The following is a 15,439-nucleotide window of genomic DNA, read 5'->3' on the forward strand; positions in this document are numbered from 1 at the left end:
CAGCGCGAACAATCGCGTCAGACACGTCACGTAGGACGTCATCAATACAACCCGACAAAGAGGGAGAAAACTCGACCTGTGCAGTGTGTAGAGGACAATCGGCACGGTGGAAAGACCAACGAGGTAACCTGTCCATCGAGGAGCGGGCAGGGAGCGTGATAATCTACGGGAAATGGTCACTATCACAAAGGTCGTCGTGTGGCGACCAGTGTAATGAAGGGAGGAGAGAGGGAGAAGAAAGAGAAAGATCAATGGCAGAAAAGGTACCATGACCGGCACTGAAATGAGTAGGGGAGCCATCATTAAGAAGGCACAGGTCGTAGTCTGCAATAAATTGGTCTATAAGAAGACCTCGTCTAGATGGAAAGGCACTGCCCCACAAAGGATGATGAGCACTAAAATCCCCAAGGAGGAGGAAGGGAGGAGGGAGTTGCTGAAGAAGGGTGGTTAAGGCAGCAGGTGTAACAGTCCTGTCAGGAGGGAGATAAAGATTGCAAACTGTGACTGCAGAGTCTAAGTGGACCCTAACAGGAACCGCTTCCAATGTAGTTTGGAGAGGAAGCCACGTGCTAGCGATGTCTGTACGGACCAACGTACAAATGCCACCAGAAGCCCGCAAGGGTCCGACCCGATTTCGACAGAAAACACGAAACCCATTGAGGGTCGGTGAGTGAGCATCAGTAAAATGAGATTCCTGGAGAACCACACAAGTTGCAGAGAAGGACGAAAGAATGGATTTCAGTTCCGGAAGGTGATGATAGTATCCATTACAATTCCATTGGAGAACCACAGAACGATGGTTTAAATGAGGGCTGAACACGCTAAATCCAGTCATACCGCAGGGTCCCCACCCGTCACCGACAAGGAGTGGGCGACATCCATGAACAACAGGTCAGAATCCGGTTGTGAAGTCGGGGAAGGGACCTCAGGTGACACCAGAGGCTCTTTGTCCCGGGACTTATGTTTCTTCTTCTTGTCAGGCTGAGATCGAGGAGGGCTGTGGGGCATAAAGGAGCCAGCTGCAGCAAGATCAGGAACAGAAAGAGACCGGGCGACCTGGCGGCCGACAGACCGCGGCTCTCGCGGTCGCCGCGTTGCAGCAGACCTTTGACCTGGAAGGTGCCGGGAAGGGGCATCCCAGGAGAGGCGCCCTTGACCGGCAGACACCGAAGGAGTGAGACACTTCTCCGGCTGGGGAGGGGGAGCAGCGCCCAGAGGAGAAGGTGTGGGAGCCGCAGGGGAGGGGGGAGGAGAGGGGTCCAGGATGGGGTAAGGAAGGGGGAGGAAGGGGTGAAGATGTAACCAAGGCGTAACTAGATGTCATGGACACAGGGTGCAGTCGTGCATATTTCTTACGGGCCTCGGTGTAGATTAAACGATCGAGGGACTTATGCTCCTGTATCTTTTTTTCTTTCTTATATACTGGGCAATCTGGTGAACGTGGAGAATGACTATCATGACAATTTACACATACAGGAGGGGGAACACAGGGACTCCCCTCATGGAGTGGACGTCCACAGTCACCACAGAGAGGGTCCTGGGAACAGCGAGAAGACATGTGGCCAAAACGTAAGCACTTAAAACAAACACCTCATAGGAGGTGGGATGTACGGCTTCACATCACAGCGATAGACCATAATCTCAACTTTCTCAGGAAGGGTATCCCCTTCAAAGTTCAGGATAAAGGCACCAGTATCAATACGATTATCTTTAGGACCCTTCTGAACACGCCGAACAAAGTGAACACCCCGCCGTCTGAGATTGTCTCGAAGTTCCTCATCAGTTTGAAGGATGAGGTCCCTGTGAAAAATCACACCTTGTACCATATTTAGAGACTGGGGAGGGGTAATGGACACAGGAATTGTGCCAAGATGGGTACAGGCACGAAGGGCCGCAGATTGGGCAGCTGAAGCAGTTTTTATCAGCAACGAACCCGACCGCATCTTGCTCAGGGAGTCCACTTCGCCAAACTTGTCTTCAATGTGTTCCACAAAGAATAAAGGTTTGACACTGGTGAAAGTATCTCCACCAGTCCTGGTGCAAACTAGATAACGGGGGAAAGGTTTTGCCCCTAGACGACGGGCCTGACCCTTTTCCCAGGGGGTAGCCACGGAAGGGAAGGCAGCACTTGAGGAATCAGTTCCACGCAGAGAGACGGCTGCAGAAAAACGGCCAGAGTTTTGGACCCGTATGCGTTTCATCCGCATAGCGTCCGCCCCGATACCACCCACTCCGATCAGGGGCTCTCCTCACAGGTGCCACCAAGCCACAGCAAGGGCCGTCTGGCACGGCGGCCACTGCCGGGAGTTCCGATGCTCCAGGATGACGAGCAACCACTCCGAGGCATGCATGAGGAGGTCACAGCTCAAGTATCAGAAGTGTGATCCCTGTGTGCTCAGGGGGCTCAACCAAAAGGGTACATAGCGACCCCACCACATGGGCTGGCTACCGTGCTGGCTATGCACCCTAGCATCAGACAACGACGTGAAAGAAAAGGTGGAATGTACTAGGAGGGCGCACGTCGGAGACACTAGGTAAGGTGCTCTTCCCCAAATGGATCACACTACGGAGGAGAAATTTTGTAATGAGAGGTCAAACCCCAGAGGGGGACCAAGGAATGCCAAAAGGAGGAGATGATTACGCAACAAAGCCAGAGTGTAAAACCAACAGAACCAGGAGGATAGCGGGGGCCAACATAAGCAAGGACACCAATAGAGGGAGAGGAGAGGGCGAGGGGAAAGGAGCATGGAGGGGAAGGGAAAGGAAATGGAGCCCGGGAGAGAAAGAAGGCTGCAATGGCTCGGGGCCCCGTGCTCGCCACGCACGTATCCACAAAAGAGTTGTGGACCCCCTGGGGGGGAGTCTTCCTGGTAATTATTCTTGGACTGCATCTGCAAGAAGTCTCAGTTTTTGACGATGTCAGCAGTGACGGTTACACCTCAGGGAAGCAATTCTTAGTATACCACGCCATCACTATTCCATCAGATGCATAAAATTATCTTTTCTGGAGGCACAAAGGTCTTTGTATGGGGAGTTGCAGCTTGCTTTGAGCTCAACCATTCCTTTATTTTCCTTATGTTAGCGTAGAGACTCCATTTCTTGTCACCAATAATGATACAGGACAGGAATGGTAGGTATTGTCTACAGGCCATTTGATGATTAGCAAGCGGAGAGACATATAGACACCCGCTGATTTTTGTGATTTTGGTTGGAACATGTGGTACTCTAGCTGCCTCTGCTGCTGGCAACCCCCTGTTGAACTAACAAAAAGTATGTCTGAAATGTTCCGCTTTTTCCACTCTTCAATTACCAGCATCCACAACTGCATTCCGTATCTCCCAACAACAATACATAAAATCAAACAACAACACTGAACTACAAATAAGAAATGGCAATCGATAAACAAACCAGTAGGAACTGTAATACCAACAGACGAAACAAAACTGATATTAACTTAAGCATCAACCTAATTGTTTAATGCCAAAGGAAACAAACTGGCTGTCAAGAGGGCTACACGAAGCCTTCTGTGACACCACCGATGTACTGTATTGAGAGATACTACGAGATCCAAAGAAATTACGGTTTTTTTTACTAAAAAGCAGTTAGTGCCACCAAGAGTTGCAGCTGATGGTCGCAAAGCGGAAATCTATTTTCAAAAAATTTTTACTGAGCAATAGACAGAAGATATGTCCCCATTCACTCCTTGCACTACTGCAAAGATGAGTGAAACATTAGTGTAGGTGGCATTGAAAAAGCTAAAAATCACTGAAATTAAACATGGCCCCAGGGCCTTATGGAAGTAAAAACAAGATAAAGAATACAGAACACAGCAACTGCTACATGCATAACTGTACACAGGAATGTTTCTCGTTTTTTCCAACTCAACCGATTTGCACACACTTTGCAACAACTGGCTAATGTGCTCAGTATGGGGTGTGACCACCTCTGGCAGCAACAGATGCCCTACAACGATTGGGCACACTGTGAATGATGTCATCCGTCTCGTGTTGATGTAATAATGCCCATTCTTCCTGCAGAGGTGCTCACAAGTCTTTGAGAGTGGTTGGTGAGTGTTGATATGATGCAACCTGTCTCCCTAGTGCATGCGAGACATGCTCAATGGGATTCAAATCTGGAGAGCCTTTCAACCACCTGCTCTGAGGTCGAGCAGTATTGTCCACCAGTAGGAAGCGTGGGTCCACATCACCTCGTGACACACGCCCGTCGAGTCCAAAGCTGCCGTCACGATACTTGGCATCGGTTAAAGCTTGCCAATTAACAGATACCATTTGGTGGAGAGGTGTCCGAGTGGTCCACGTATCTCCTGCCCATACCATTTGGTGGAGAGGTGTCCGAGTGGTCCACGTATCTCCTGCCCACACCATTGGGGATCCTCCTCGATTTGGTCTCTCTCCACAGAGCTCGGGTCCCGAAATTGTGTTGTGTGTTCCTTCCAGGTGCAAATGCTTTGAGAATCACTCCAGACCAAATTGGGATCATCTGTGGAAATAATACTGGCCCACTGTTTGATGTCCAAGTGGCACGCTGACAACTCCACTCTACACGTTCCCTCCTGTGAAGACTCAGAGGTACACATACAGCAGGTCTCCGACAATAAAGGCCACTCCGCCAAAACCTTCTCTCACAGTTTGTCTAGATACAGCACGTCCGGTGAATGCTGCGAGGCCAAATGACAGTTGCCGTGCAGTGCCGAGGTGAAACGGTCGTGCCCTTCTAGCCAAATAATACTCCACTCTTTCTGATACCACACGTGGTCAGCCCTGGACTGATCTTTAGGATACTGTTTTTCAGTCTCTACGAATCACCACTGCATCCGAGAAACAGAACGATTCACATTAAGCCATCGAGTCGCATCAGTTTGCGATTGTCCTGCTTCCATTCTTGTTTCGGCCCTCCAGACGACGACGACCAGAATGCCACCTTCTGGGCAGGTGATTGTATAGACATCATCTGACTGATTGATTATACCACGAATTAGACACAAAATGGGGAAATGGTGGTTTGTTGCCTTAATTTTGGACACAAATGTATAACTACCTCGTCCATACTAACCTCCATGGATTCCAGAAGCATCAGTCATGGGAAACTCCACTTGCATTTCACTTACATGACACGACATGACAGCCAGGGATCAAGGCATTCAGGACTTTGAAGAAGCACATGTCTTAGTATCACACCAATATTTATTTACAAAGGTATGATTAAATGGGTTATTTGTCACAATCTTGAGGATCTTTTGTAGACAAGATGCAGCACAATCAGTTGGACAGTTACCAACAGATGTAGATGCAGATGTGTGTTCCTGTGAATGTGTTTCAACCATTGTCATTCATAATTTATATTAATGACCTGGTAGACAACATTAACTCTCAGACATTTTTCAGACAATGCAGTAATCTGTAATGAAATACTGTCAAAGAATGCTGCACAAATATTCAGTTCTTGATAAAATTTGAAATCAGGGCTAAGTTTACAAGTTTTAAAAACTCAGAAATGTAAAACTATGCAGTTCACAAAACAGAATCATTGACAAGTCACAACTGGAATAATCTGACTTTTACAAATATCTGAGCGTAACAACAAGTAGAGGTACAAAATGACATGATCTCTTAAACTCAATCACAGGTAAAGCATGTGGCAGACTGGTTCAGTGGTAGGATACACTGAAAATAAAATTCTACAAACACTGCTCACTGGACACTTGTGCATACGATGTAAGAATACTGCTCACCTGTGAAGCACCCATATAAAATAAAGCTAATAGGCCATGTTTATGCAATTTCAACAAAGTGGGGAAACAACTGTCACATTAAGCATAGGCAAGTTTCTAGATTGTGTAGTAAATAAAGTTTAGGGATTCATACTGATTGACAATTAACGTGAAATGAACAAAAAGATACTGGGAAAAAGAATTGTCACATTTTGCTCTTAGTGTTCTGTAATACCTATTGTTTTCTGGTGAGTTACTATTCCTATGTACATTCAATTCTTACCCATTTGATTCTTTTCTAAGAACAGAAAAGGCAAAAAATCATGGACAACATCTAAATTGCAGAACAGGCCACAAGAATAATAAGTAATGTCTGGCTCATTGTAAAGAACTATTTAAAAAACTGGGTATCCTCACTGCCAGACATTAGTATACAGACTAATCTATTCTGCATTTCCAGGAAAACATCACCAAACGTATCCCTAGTAGTTCTACACACAACCGTGGAACAAAACACTGTTTGGACTAAACTTTTTCAAAGAAAAACAAACATTCAAGATAGAAAATGGTATCAGTGAATAAAACTGCACAACAAATTGCACAAGATGAAAATTATTACTGTAACACATCTGTTGAAAAAGGCAGCTGAAAGTTTCTTCTTAAGTAATGTGTACTACATTATTTAGAGAATTCAGAGTAGTGACTGACAATGAAAGGGTATAATTAGAACAACATGTCACGTTGTTTTTGTTGTGGTCTTCAGTCTTTAGACTGGTTTGATGCAGCTCTCCATGCTACTCTATCCTGTGCAAGCTTCTTCATCTCCCAGTAACTACTGCAACCTACATCCTTCTGAATCTGCTTAATGTATTCATCTCTTGGTCTCCCCCGATCCCTTCTTCTAGTCAAGTTGTACCACAAGCTCCTCTTCTCCCCAAATCTATTCAACACTTCCTCATTAGTTATGTAATCTACCCATCTAATCTTCAGCATTCTTCTGTAGTACATTTCGAAAGCTTCTATTCTCTTCTTGTCCAAACTATTTATCGTCCACGTTTCACTTCCGTACATGGCTACACTCCATACAAATACTTTCAGAAACAACTTCCTGATACTTAAATCTATACTCGATGTTAAATTTCTCTTCATCAGAAACTCTTTCCTTGCCATTGCCAGTCTACATTTTATATCCTCTCTACTTCGACCATCATCAGTTATTTTCCTCCCCAAATAGCAAAACTCCTTTACTACTTTAAGTGTCTCATTTCCTAATCTAATTCCCTCAGCATCACCCGACTTAATTCGACTACATTCCATTATCCTTGTTTTGCTTTTGTTGATGTTCATCTTATATCCTCCTTTCAAGACACTGTCCATTCCATTCAACTGCTCTTCGAAGTCCTTTGCTGTTTCTGACATTGCAATGCTCTAATACTTAGGCATATATCTGCAGCATATGATGATGAGGTTTTGTGACTCTCCTGAGTTCACTCATCACGGGGAGGATGCTGACTCAGCTTTTCAGGTGGGCTGAGGGGAGGAGACGTAGACTTGCATAGAGAATAGTGACTTTATGGGCACAGAGTCAGTTTTCCGAACAGACTGGAGTTGGTGTTGGGAGCAGAGTCACCAGCATGTGTCCTTTATGTGTGAGGCAATGAACTTTATCAAGGTTTGTATCAAAGAACACTGGTATGATAGGGACCAACCAAAGAAGGCAGTGTAGTTGTTAATACACTGACCTCTCATTTGGGAGAATGGAGTTTGCCCTGCCAGGTCATCCCGATTTAAGTTTTCTGTAATTATACACGCAAATGCCCGAACTGTTCCTTCATCGAGGCCAAACCTAACCACCCTACCCTATTCTCATATGGCACGCATACAGGTGTGTGCGTGTGCATGCGCACTGTATTTTCATCACGTTATGAGAAATCCAGTATAGTTTAAGATAATCCCCAGATGAATAAACAAATGCATAAAAAGAAGAGCTCTCCGACTGCCGTCTGCAAGACAGAGCCCGTGCCTCGAGGTGCTGCACCGTTTCTCAGCACGCGCCCGATGCCAAATACTTCACGTATTTCTCACATTTGTGTTTGTTTGGCACCTTAGACAGGCAGAGAAATGTATTTTATATTATTATTACACTATTTACTGCATTCCAGTACAGCCCCACAGATCTGCACAAATACGGAGAATCGGCACTCGTCAATGAAGTTGTACACGTGGATACTGTCGACAAAATATGTTGTGAATAGTAGCAAAGGAGCAATAAATTAAAATGTCATACCTGATGCTGGCAATTTACTGCAAGAACAGTAAAAGTGAAGAAGGTAATAAACTTTTTCCCATTCATTTAGTGGGGGTGTCAGTGAGGAAAAGTTTAAATTGCATAAAGCAAGTAGGGATTTGTGAAGTGCTCTCATTCTCAAGTAATGGATGAATAAAGTCTGAATAATTCCAACACTGAGTTATGCTCCCTCATTATGTGTACACAGTTTCTAATCTGGCTTATAGCACGAAGAAAACTTACCTGTTAATGAGTAGATTAAAAGGGCATTTTAAATTTTAAAATTCAGCCAAGAATTATATGAAATACCGAAATTCACATTTTTGTTCCCCTAGAAGCCGTCAGATAGGCAGCTGCAATCGGGACAGAGTTTAGCTGTTCAGTAGTATGTTTACGTATTGACACCCGAAGATACTTTTGCAAGATATTTGGTCACCGATTTTACTTACTATTTTTACTGCATACTTCTGTGGAACAGGTACTTTTTGACAGTAACTGTTTTGCCTCTAAAAATTATGCCATAGGACATAACTAAGTGAAAGTATGTGAATGTACTAGAAATTACATTTACAAGGCAACACAACTAGAGAAAGTTCTCAGCACAAAGAAGGCAGACATGACAATTTTGGTTTACTGGTTCCACATGTTGGTGGCCCCTCCATTTATTATCCACCTAGATACTTAGGAATGTCCTCTTACGCATTACCTCACTGGCTAACCTATGAAGGTCCTCACACGTTTCTTTACACAGTTTTACTTTTCCTCAAATGTTTTTATTGTTGGAGATCACTTCATCAGTTTGGCCTAACTTTGCACTGCAAGAAGGAGAAAAGAACTTACCTCCTGGTTGGCGAGCCCGTGAAGAGGTCCGGCGAGGCCATTTATTCCGGCGGCGAAGGAGAGGTAAGGATCGGACAGCGCCGAGCCCACTAAGTGAACCGTGTGTGCACTCACGTTGCCACCCTCGTGGTCACTGCAATACAAAACCTTGCACGATTAGGCTCCAGTTACAAGAACAGTAAAATCCTGGTGAAAAATTTTAATAAGTGCACGGCCTAACTTCTACTTCATCTACATCGCTACTCTGTTAATCGCACTTAAATGTCTGGCAGAGGGCTTTATATCTCTCCCCGTGAGCTGCGATTTCCCTTATTTTACGAAGACGACCTTTTCTCTCTACGTAGGTCGATGTCGACGAAATATTTTCGCATTCGGAGGAGGAAGTTCACGACTGACATTTTGTGAGAACACCCTACCACAATGAGAAATATCTGTTTTAATGATTTCCACCTCATATCTTATGTCACTGACATTCTCTCTCCTATTTCAAGATTATAGGAAATGTCCAACTCTTCTTTGAACCTTCTCTATTTATTCCATTAATCTTATCTGGTAAGGATCCCGTACCGCACAGCACAGCACTACTCCTAAGGATGACAGATGAGCATAGTGTAGGCAGTCTCTTTAATAGACCTGTTGCATCTTCTTAAGTGTTCCACCATTAAAACACTATTTTCGGTTCGCCTTCTGCTCAGCATTTTCTATGTGATCTATCCAATTTAAGTTGTTCGTAATTATAATTATTAGATATTTAGTTGAATTAACAGCCTTAAATACGATTGATTTATCATGTAATCAAAGTTTAACAGATTCCTCGTAAGTGTACATGTGGATGACCTCTCACTTTTCATTATTTAAGGTCAACTGTGAATTTTCAAGCCCTACAGGTATCTTATGTACATCTCTTGTGTGGAGGGGGGGGGGGGGAGGGGAGGGGAGGGGAGGGGAGGGGAGGGGAGGGGGGGGGGGGGGGAAGGAAAGAAAGAATAAAAATGAAGCAAAATAAAGCACACATGCATGCACACAATTCAATTCTTAAATTGCCAAACGCATTTTACATTCAAGGTAATCTTACTTATTAACAACACTATCTTATATGCTTATCCAAGATGTCTACAGGTTTTTAGAGGATTGAATTCTTGACTTATTATGTCTCTAGGTATATTCATGACATCTCTAAAATGTTTGTTGTATAATCACAAAATACCTTTTTATAAATCTGAAAGCTGGTTGAAATGAAAGCTGAATGGAATAATTCTTTTATCATTTAAAGTGTATGTCAGGACAAGTAATGTAACTATGACTTTTGTAGCAATGAAAATAATCTATTACTAACAATATAATTTAACTGGTTAGATAAAAAATCTACTCACCAAGTGGCAGCAGGAGAGCACACACATAGAAAGGTTTAACTTTTACAAGCTTTCGGGCCTCTTGGCTGCTCCTCTTGGTAATGAGTGGACGGGGAAGCAAGAGTAGTGAAGGAGTGACTCAAGAAGTTTAGGGAAACGGGTAAAGTTCAGAAAAGGCACCCAAAACCCCAGGTCAGGTGAGACAGACAGGATGGGATGAGAAGGAAGACTGACTGTTGGGGATTTGAAAATCAGAGCTCGAGGGTGGAAGACAGGGTAATATGCGAGACACAGATTACTACTAGAACATTTAGCACTAGAATTAATAAGAGTGAAAAGCTAAGTGCTTTGTATGAAGCAGAAGTGCATGGGGGAAATGGCAGAAGAGAGACAGGTTAAATTAAAGATGTAGGAAATGGGGTGAAGAAAGGAGTAGTCACTGTTCATAAATGCTGAGACTCGAGGAATTAATGTAAAGACTAGATGGGTGGCGAGAACTGAGGACACGTTTCAGCATTAGTTCCCACCTGCAAGAGTTCTGAAAAGTGCGGTGAAACAGGCACCGAAGACCTGACTGATAACTAGGTGGTCGTCATGTCGATGCAAAAGGCCGAATAGTATTTACGTAACAGCTGGTCTATGACTTGTCATTTCACAGGTGGCTCTCCCTTTGATAGTATACGATTTGCCAGTTACAGGGCTGGAATAGGCGGTGGTATGAGGGTGCACAGGGCAAGTCTCTCGGTGGGGATGGTAACAGGCTTACAAGCAATACGATAGGGAAATGGGTGCAGAAGGAGCATAGAGTCTGACAAGAATATTGTCTAGATTGAGAGGGCAACGAAAAGTTACTTTAGGTGTGGTGGCAAAACCCCTGACAGTACGGATCTCATTTCAGGGCACAATTTTAGAAGTCACGGCCCTGCCAGAGTAGCTGATTAATACATTCAAGATCGGGATAATACTGAGTGCCAAGTGGTGTGCTCCTAAGTTTTTTTTTCTCGAGGGATCAGCAGTACCAGGATTGGATGTGATAGCCCTGGAAATCTGCTTTTCACCTAGGCTGTTGGGATAATTACGTCCAGTGAAGGCTGAGGCGAGAGTGGTGGTGTATTGCCGGAAAGAGTCTGCATCTCAACAAATAGATTTGCCATGAATGCCAAGGCTGTATGGGAAGAAACATTCGACATGGAAAGGATGGAAACTGCCAAAATGTAAGTACCGTCAAACGGGGTGATTTCGGACACCGGGGCGAATTCGGACAGTATGGCTTATTTGCTCTTTACCACCGCATAGAAACAAAGAGTTACTTTTTTAACGTCCGTTCGCCAGTTATTTTAAGCACAAGATTGCATTTACTGCTTTCCGCAACTTTTACTTTGCTTCAATTGTTTCCTTAGGTGAATAATTGATGAACAGTCTCAGCATTAAAAATCCATGCATTATCGTAAAGTGGAAGCTTCCTATTGTTGTGCCGAGCGGGAAGTTATTGTAACCGTAACTGTTGATGCGCTCAGTAGCTAACAGCATCGAGACAATTTCTGTACAAGTTTGTCGAGTTTCTCGTCCAAGGTTATAAAATAACAACAGTTTTGTAAAACTGTGGTCTGTGTGGGGTGATTTCACACAGTGCCAAGAATGTATAAGAGCAGGAGAGGTGCTACAGTACGGTGTAATTATGACCCAGAACTTTTAGATAAAGCTGTTCGTGATATTCAGAAAGGTAAATTATCGTACAGAAAAGCGTGCGATTTGTATGGTATACCTAAATCAATCCTACAAAATAAAGTGCAGGAAACACATCCGAAAAAAATGGGAGGACAGCCAGTGCTACATAAAGGGGAAAAAGAAATGTTGAAGCAAGGTATCTGAGGACTACACATTGGGGATTGCCCTTCACTAAATTGGATATTACATATTTAGTCGAAGGCAAACTCGATAAATCTGGCCGAAAAGAGAAGAAATTTCGTAATAATTTGCCAGAAGAAGAATGGGTGCATTTATTCCTCAAACGACAGTCAGAAGATATTTCTGTTCGCTTAAGCAAAAATATTAAACGAGTTCGTGCAGAAGTGAACAAAGACTGTTGAGATGTTTTTTTGCCAATATCAGGGCAAAGCTGGAAAATCTCCCACCTAGAAACATGATCAAAGTGTAAAATGTCACCTAAATCAAATAAAAAGCATGTAGAATTTAAAAAAGGCAGTAACTGTCCAAATTTGCCCTCTATATACTGTAACTTCGGACAGGGATTTTAAAAAACACATGTGTCCGAAATCACCCCAATCCGTGGGGTGACTTCAGACACTTTATTTAACTGCCTCATAAATATACAAACACACACACCTTCTGGTTCTGGGATATTTTATTCGTTACACATATACCCTACCACTTCCATATCAATCAATTTAATGTAACAATATATACGAAAGTTACAATCAAAACAACTACAAAACCATCTGAAATGACCCCATTTAACGGTACTGTTGTTTGTAGATAGGTTTAATGTGGACAGAAGTGTGCAGTTAGCCTTCGGTGAGGATGAGACCACCACCAAGGTAAGTGGTATGGGATTCAGAATACAACCATGTGAAATTTAATTGCGAAGGTATTTAGAGATTCCACGAATTTTAACAGGTGAGCTCCACCACGAGTCCATACAGCGAAGATGTCATCAATGTACCTGAACCACCGAACGAGGGGCTGAAGCTTATCGATCCCAGATAAGCCCCCCCTGCAAGCAACTCCTGAAAAGGTTGGTATAGGAAGGAGCCATCCCGGTTCCCATGGCCGTACCCCCTGATCTGTTTTTATGTCTGCCCCTCAAAGGTGAAGTAAATGCTGCTAAATATAATTTTTTTTTAAGGTGAGTAAGAAGGATTTCATAGGAAATGTTCGGCAGGGACAGACCACATATGTGGAGGATGTCAGTATAGAGGAAGATGAGATCGATGGTGACAAACAAGGTGTGTGGCAAGTGTGCGATGGTCACAGATTTCAGACGATCTAGGAAACGGTTGGTACCTTTAATACAGGAGAGAAGTCTCTAGCATGGGTAGCAGGTAATGTTGAACTAAGATAGATATACATTTGGTGGGTGCTTTGAAGCGAGGAACAGTAGGACACACAGGATGATTGGGTTTGTGTATCTTAGGAAGAAGGGGAATGGTAGGGCTGCATGGTTTCGGTGGGATAAGAAGTTCTGCGGATTGAGGTATATGCCCGGGGCCGGAGATGTTTAGGAGGGATTGGAGGGAAGTTTGAATCACAGGGATGGGATCTTTATGGCAGATGCTATATGTAGAGGTGTCAAACACCTGGCATAGACCTTCACTAACATACTCCTGTTGGTGAAGTACCATAGTAGAAGATCCTTTGTTAGTATGATAATGAGGCAGTCATCAGGTTTTAGGGAATGCAAAGCCTGGAGTGCTGCAGAAGACAGTTGTACAGACACGAGAAAGGGTTGTGAAGCAATGCCAGATGTGACAAATAATTCTAAGGCTTGTCAAGTATGATTTTGAGGTAATGGTGGAGGATCAAGTTGGGACTGTGGTCCGAACCGTTCTATGTCAGGTTCGCTGTTGGAAAGGTTTTGGGATTGGGTTGCAAAGTGGTATTTCCAGTTGACATTACGTGTAAAAGAAAGTAGGTCCTTCACCAAAGCAGCACGGTTAAATGTAGGTTTAGGGCTGAAAGTGAGATCCTCGGATAATACAGATAATTTAGGAGGGGAGAGTGCTTTGGACGAGAGGCGGAGAACACTACTGCTCTGACCGATTCTTGTCATTACGAGTTATTACTGATCTGGGAGGCAGTGGTGAAGGCTGTGGGACCTTAAGGAGGTTGACCGAGCTCTGTAGGAGAGGGATGGAGGTTGATGGTGTGGCTGTTTGGGGAGCGGCAGAGGAGCAGGAAGGGAAACACCACTGTTGAGGTAATTCAGGAAAAGGTGGGAGAGCTTTCTGAGGTGAAGTCTGGAACTTGATGCAGTCTGAAGCTGGCTTGGCAGATGATACCATCCAAGGAAATATGAAGGACAGATAACTGCAGGATTTTGTGGGAGGAGAGAAGTGGAAATCTGGTGGAGTAGAAGCTGACACATGGGGCATATAGGTCACAGATTAGTCGGGTAAGTGCAAGATCCTGACAAACTGTGCAAGAGAGTAGTGTAAAGTAGGAAGACATCCACAAACAGGGACTTTATGTTAGGCCTTTGGGAATAACTCCATGGGGCCAGCAGGTTTCAAGAAACAGAATGTGGGACCTTCATTTTTATATTGCAAAAGCATGTTTTTGGAAACATCAGATTTAATGTGTGATGAGGCTCATGATGGCAAGAGAGATCTTTATACGTACCAACAATAAATTCACCTTTGAGGGACGACAGTGAAACACATCAGGGGGTACTTCCATGCTAACCAGGTTGTCTCCTTCCAATGCCAACCTTTTCATGGGTTACTTGGAGGGGGCTTTCCTGGGACCCATAGGCTTTCAGTCCCTGGTTTGGTTTAGATACACTGATGACATATTTGCTATATGGACTTGGGGTGAGGCTGACCTGTTAAAATTTAAGGAGCCTCTAAAAATCTTCTCCCAATTAAATTTCATCTAGTGTTATTCCAAATCCCATCCACTTTTCTCAGTGTCGATCTCATCCTCATCGAGGCCAGCTACACACTTCTGACTACATTAAACCTACCAAACAAAGAAACAACATTACTTACATTTTGACGATTGCCATCCTTCCCATGTTAAACGTTCCCTCCCGTACAGCCTTGGCATCTGAGACAAACGCAGATTCCCTACAGCAACACACCACTACTCTCAACTAAGCCTTCACTGGACGTAATTATCGTAATGACGTAGTTCAAAATCTGGTTTCCTGGGCCATCACCTATTCGAACTGTGTAACTGGCAAAACATATACCGTCAAACGGGGTGATTTCGGACAGTTTTGTCGTTATTTGGCTTGTAACTTTTGTATATATTGTTAGATTAAATTGATTTTTATGGAAGTGGTAGGGTATATGTGTAACAAAATATACCATAACCAGAAAGTGTATGTGTAGGTGTAGGTATATTTATCTGAGGCAATTAAAGTGTCCGAAGTCATGCCACGGATCGGGGTGATTTCGGACAAGTGTTTTTTTAAATCCCTGTCTGAAGTTACAGTATATAGAGGGCGAATTCCGACAGTTACTGCCTTTTTTTAAATTCTACACGCTT

The 15,439-nt window shown here is 43.7% G+C and overlaps 1 protein-coding gene across 2 annotated transcripts in view; it reads right to left on the reverse strand.

Annotated features, from left to right (window-relative positions):
• The window catches only part of LOC124720371 (probable citrate synthase 2, mitochondrial), a 234,300-nt gene that overhangs the window by 22,833 nt on the left and 196,028 nt on the right, over nt 1-15,439 (reverse strand). For both annotated transcript variants that reach the window (XM_047245699.1, XM_047245698.1), the window contains exon 6: nt 8,859-8,991. In XM_047245699.1, coding sequence (XP_047101655.1) covers nt 8,859-8,991 — 133 coding nt within the window. The remainder of the gene's footprint in view (nt 1-8,858; nt 8,992-15,439) is intronic.

Source organism: Schistocerca piceifrons, chromosome 11 (genome assembly GCF_021461385.2).
Source record: "Schistocerca piceifrons isolate TAMUIC-IGC-003096 chromosome 11, iqSchPice1.1, whole genome shotgun sequence".
NCBI lineage: Eukaryota > Metazoa > Arthropoda > Insecta > Orthoptera > Acrididae > Schistocerca > Schistocerca piceifrons.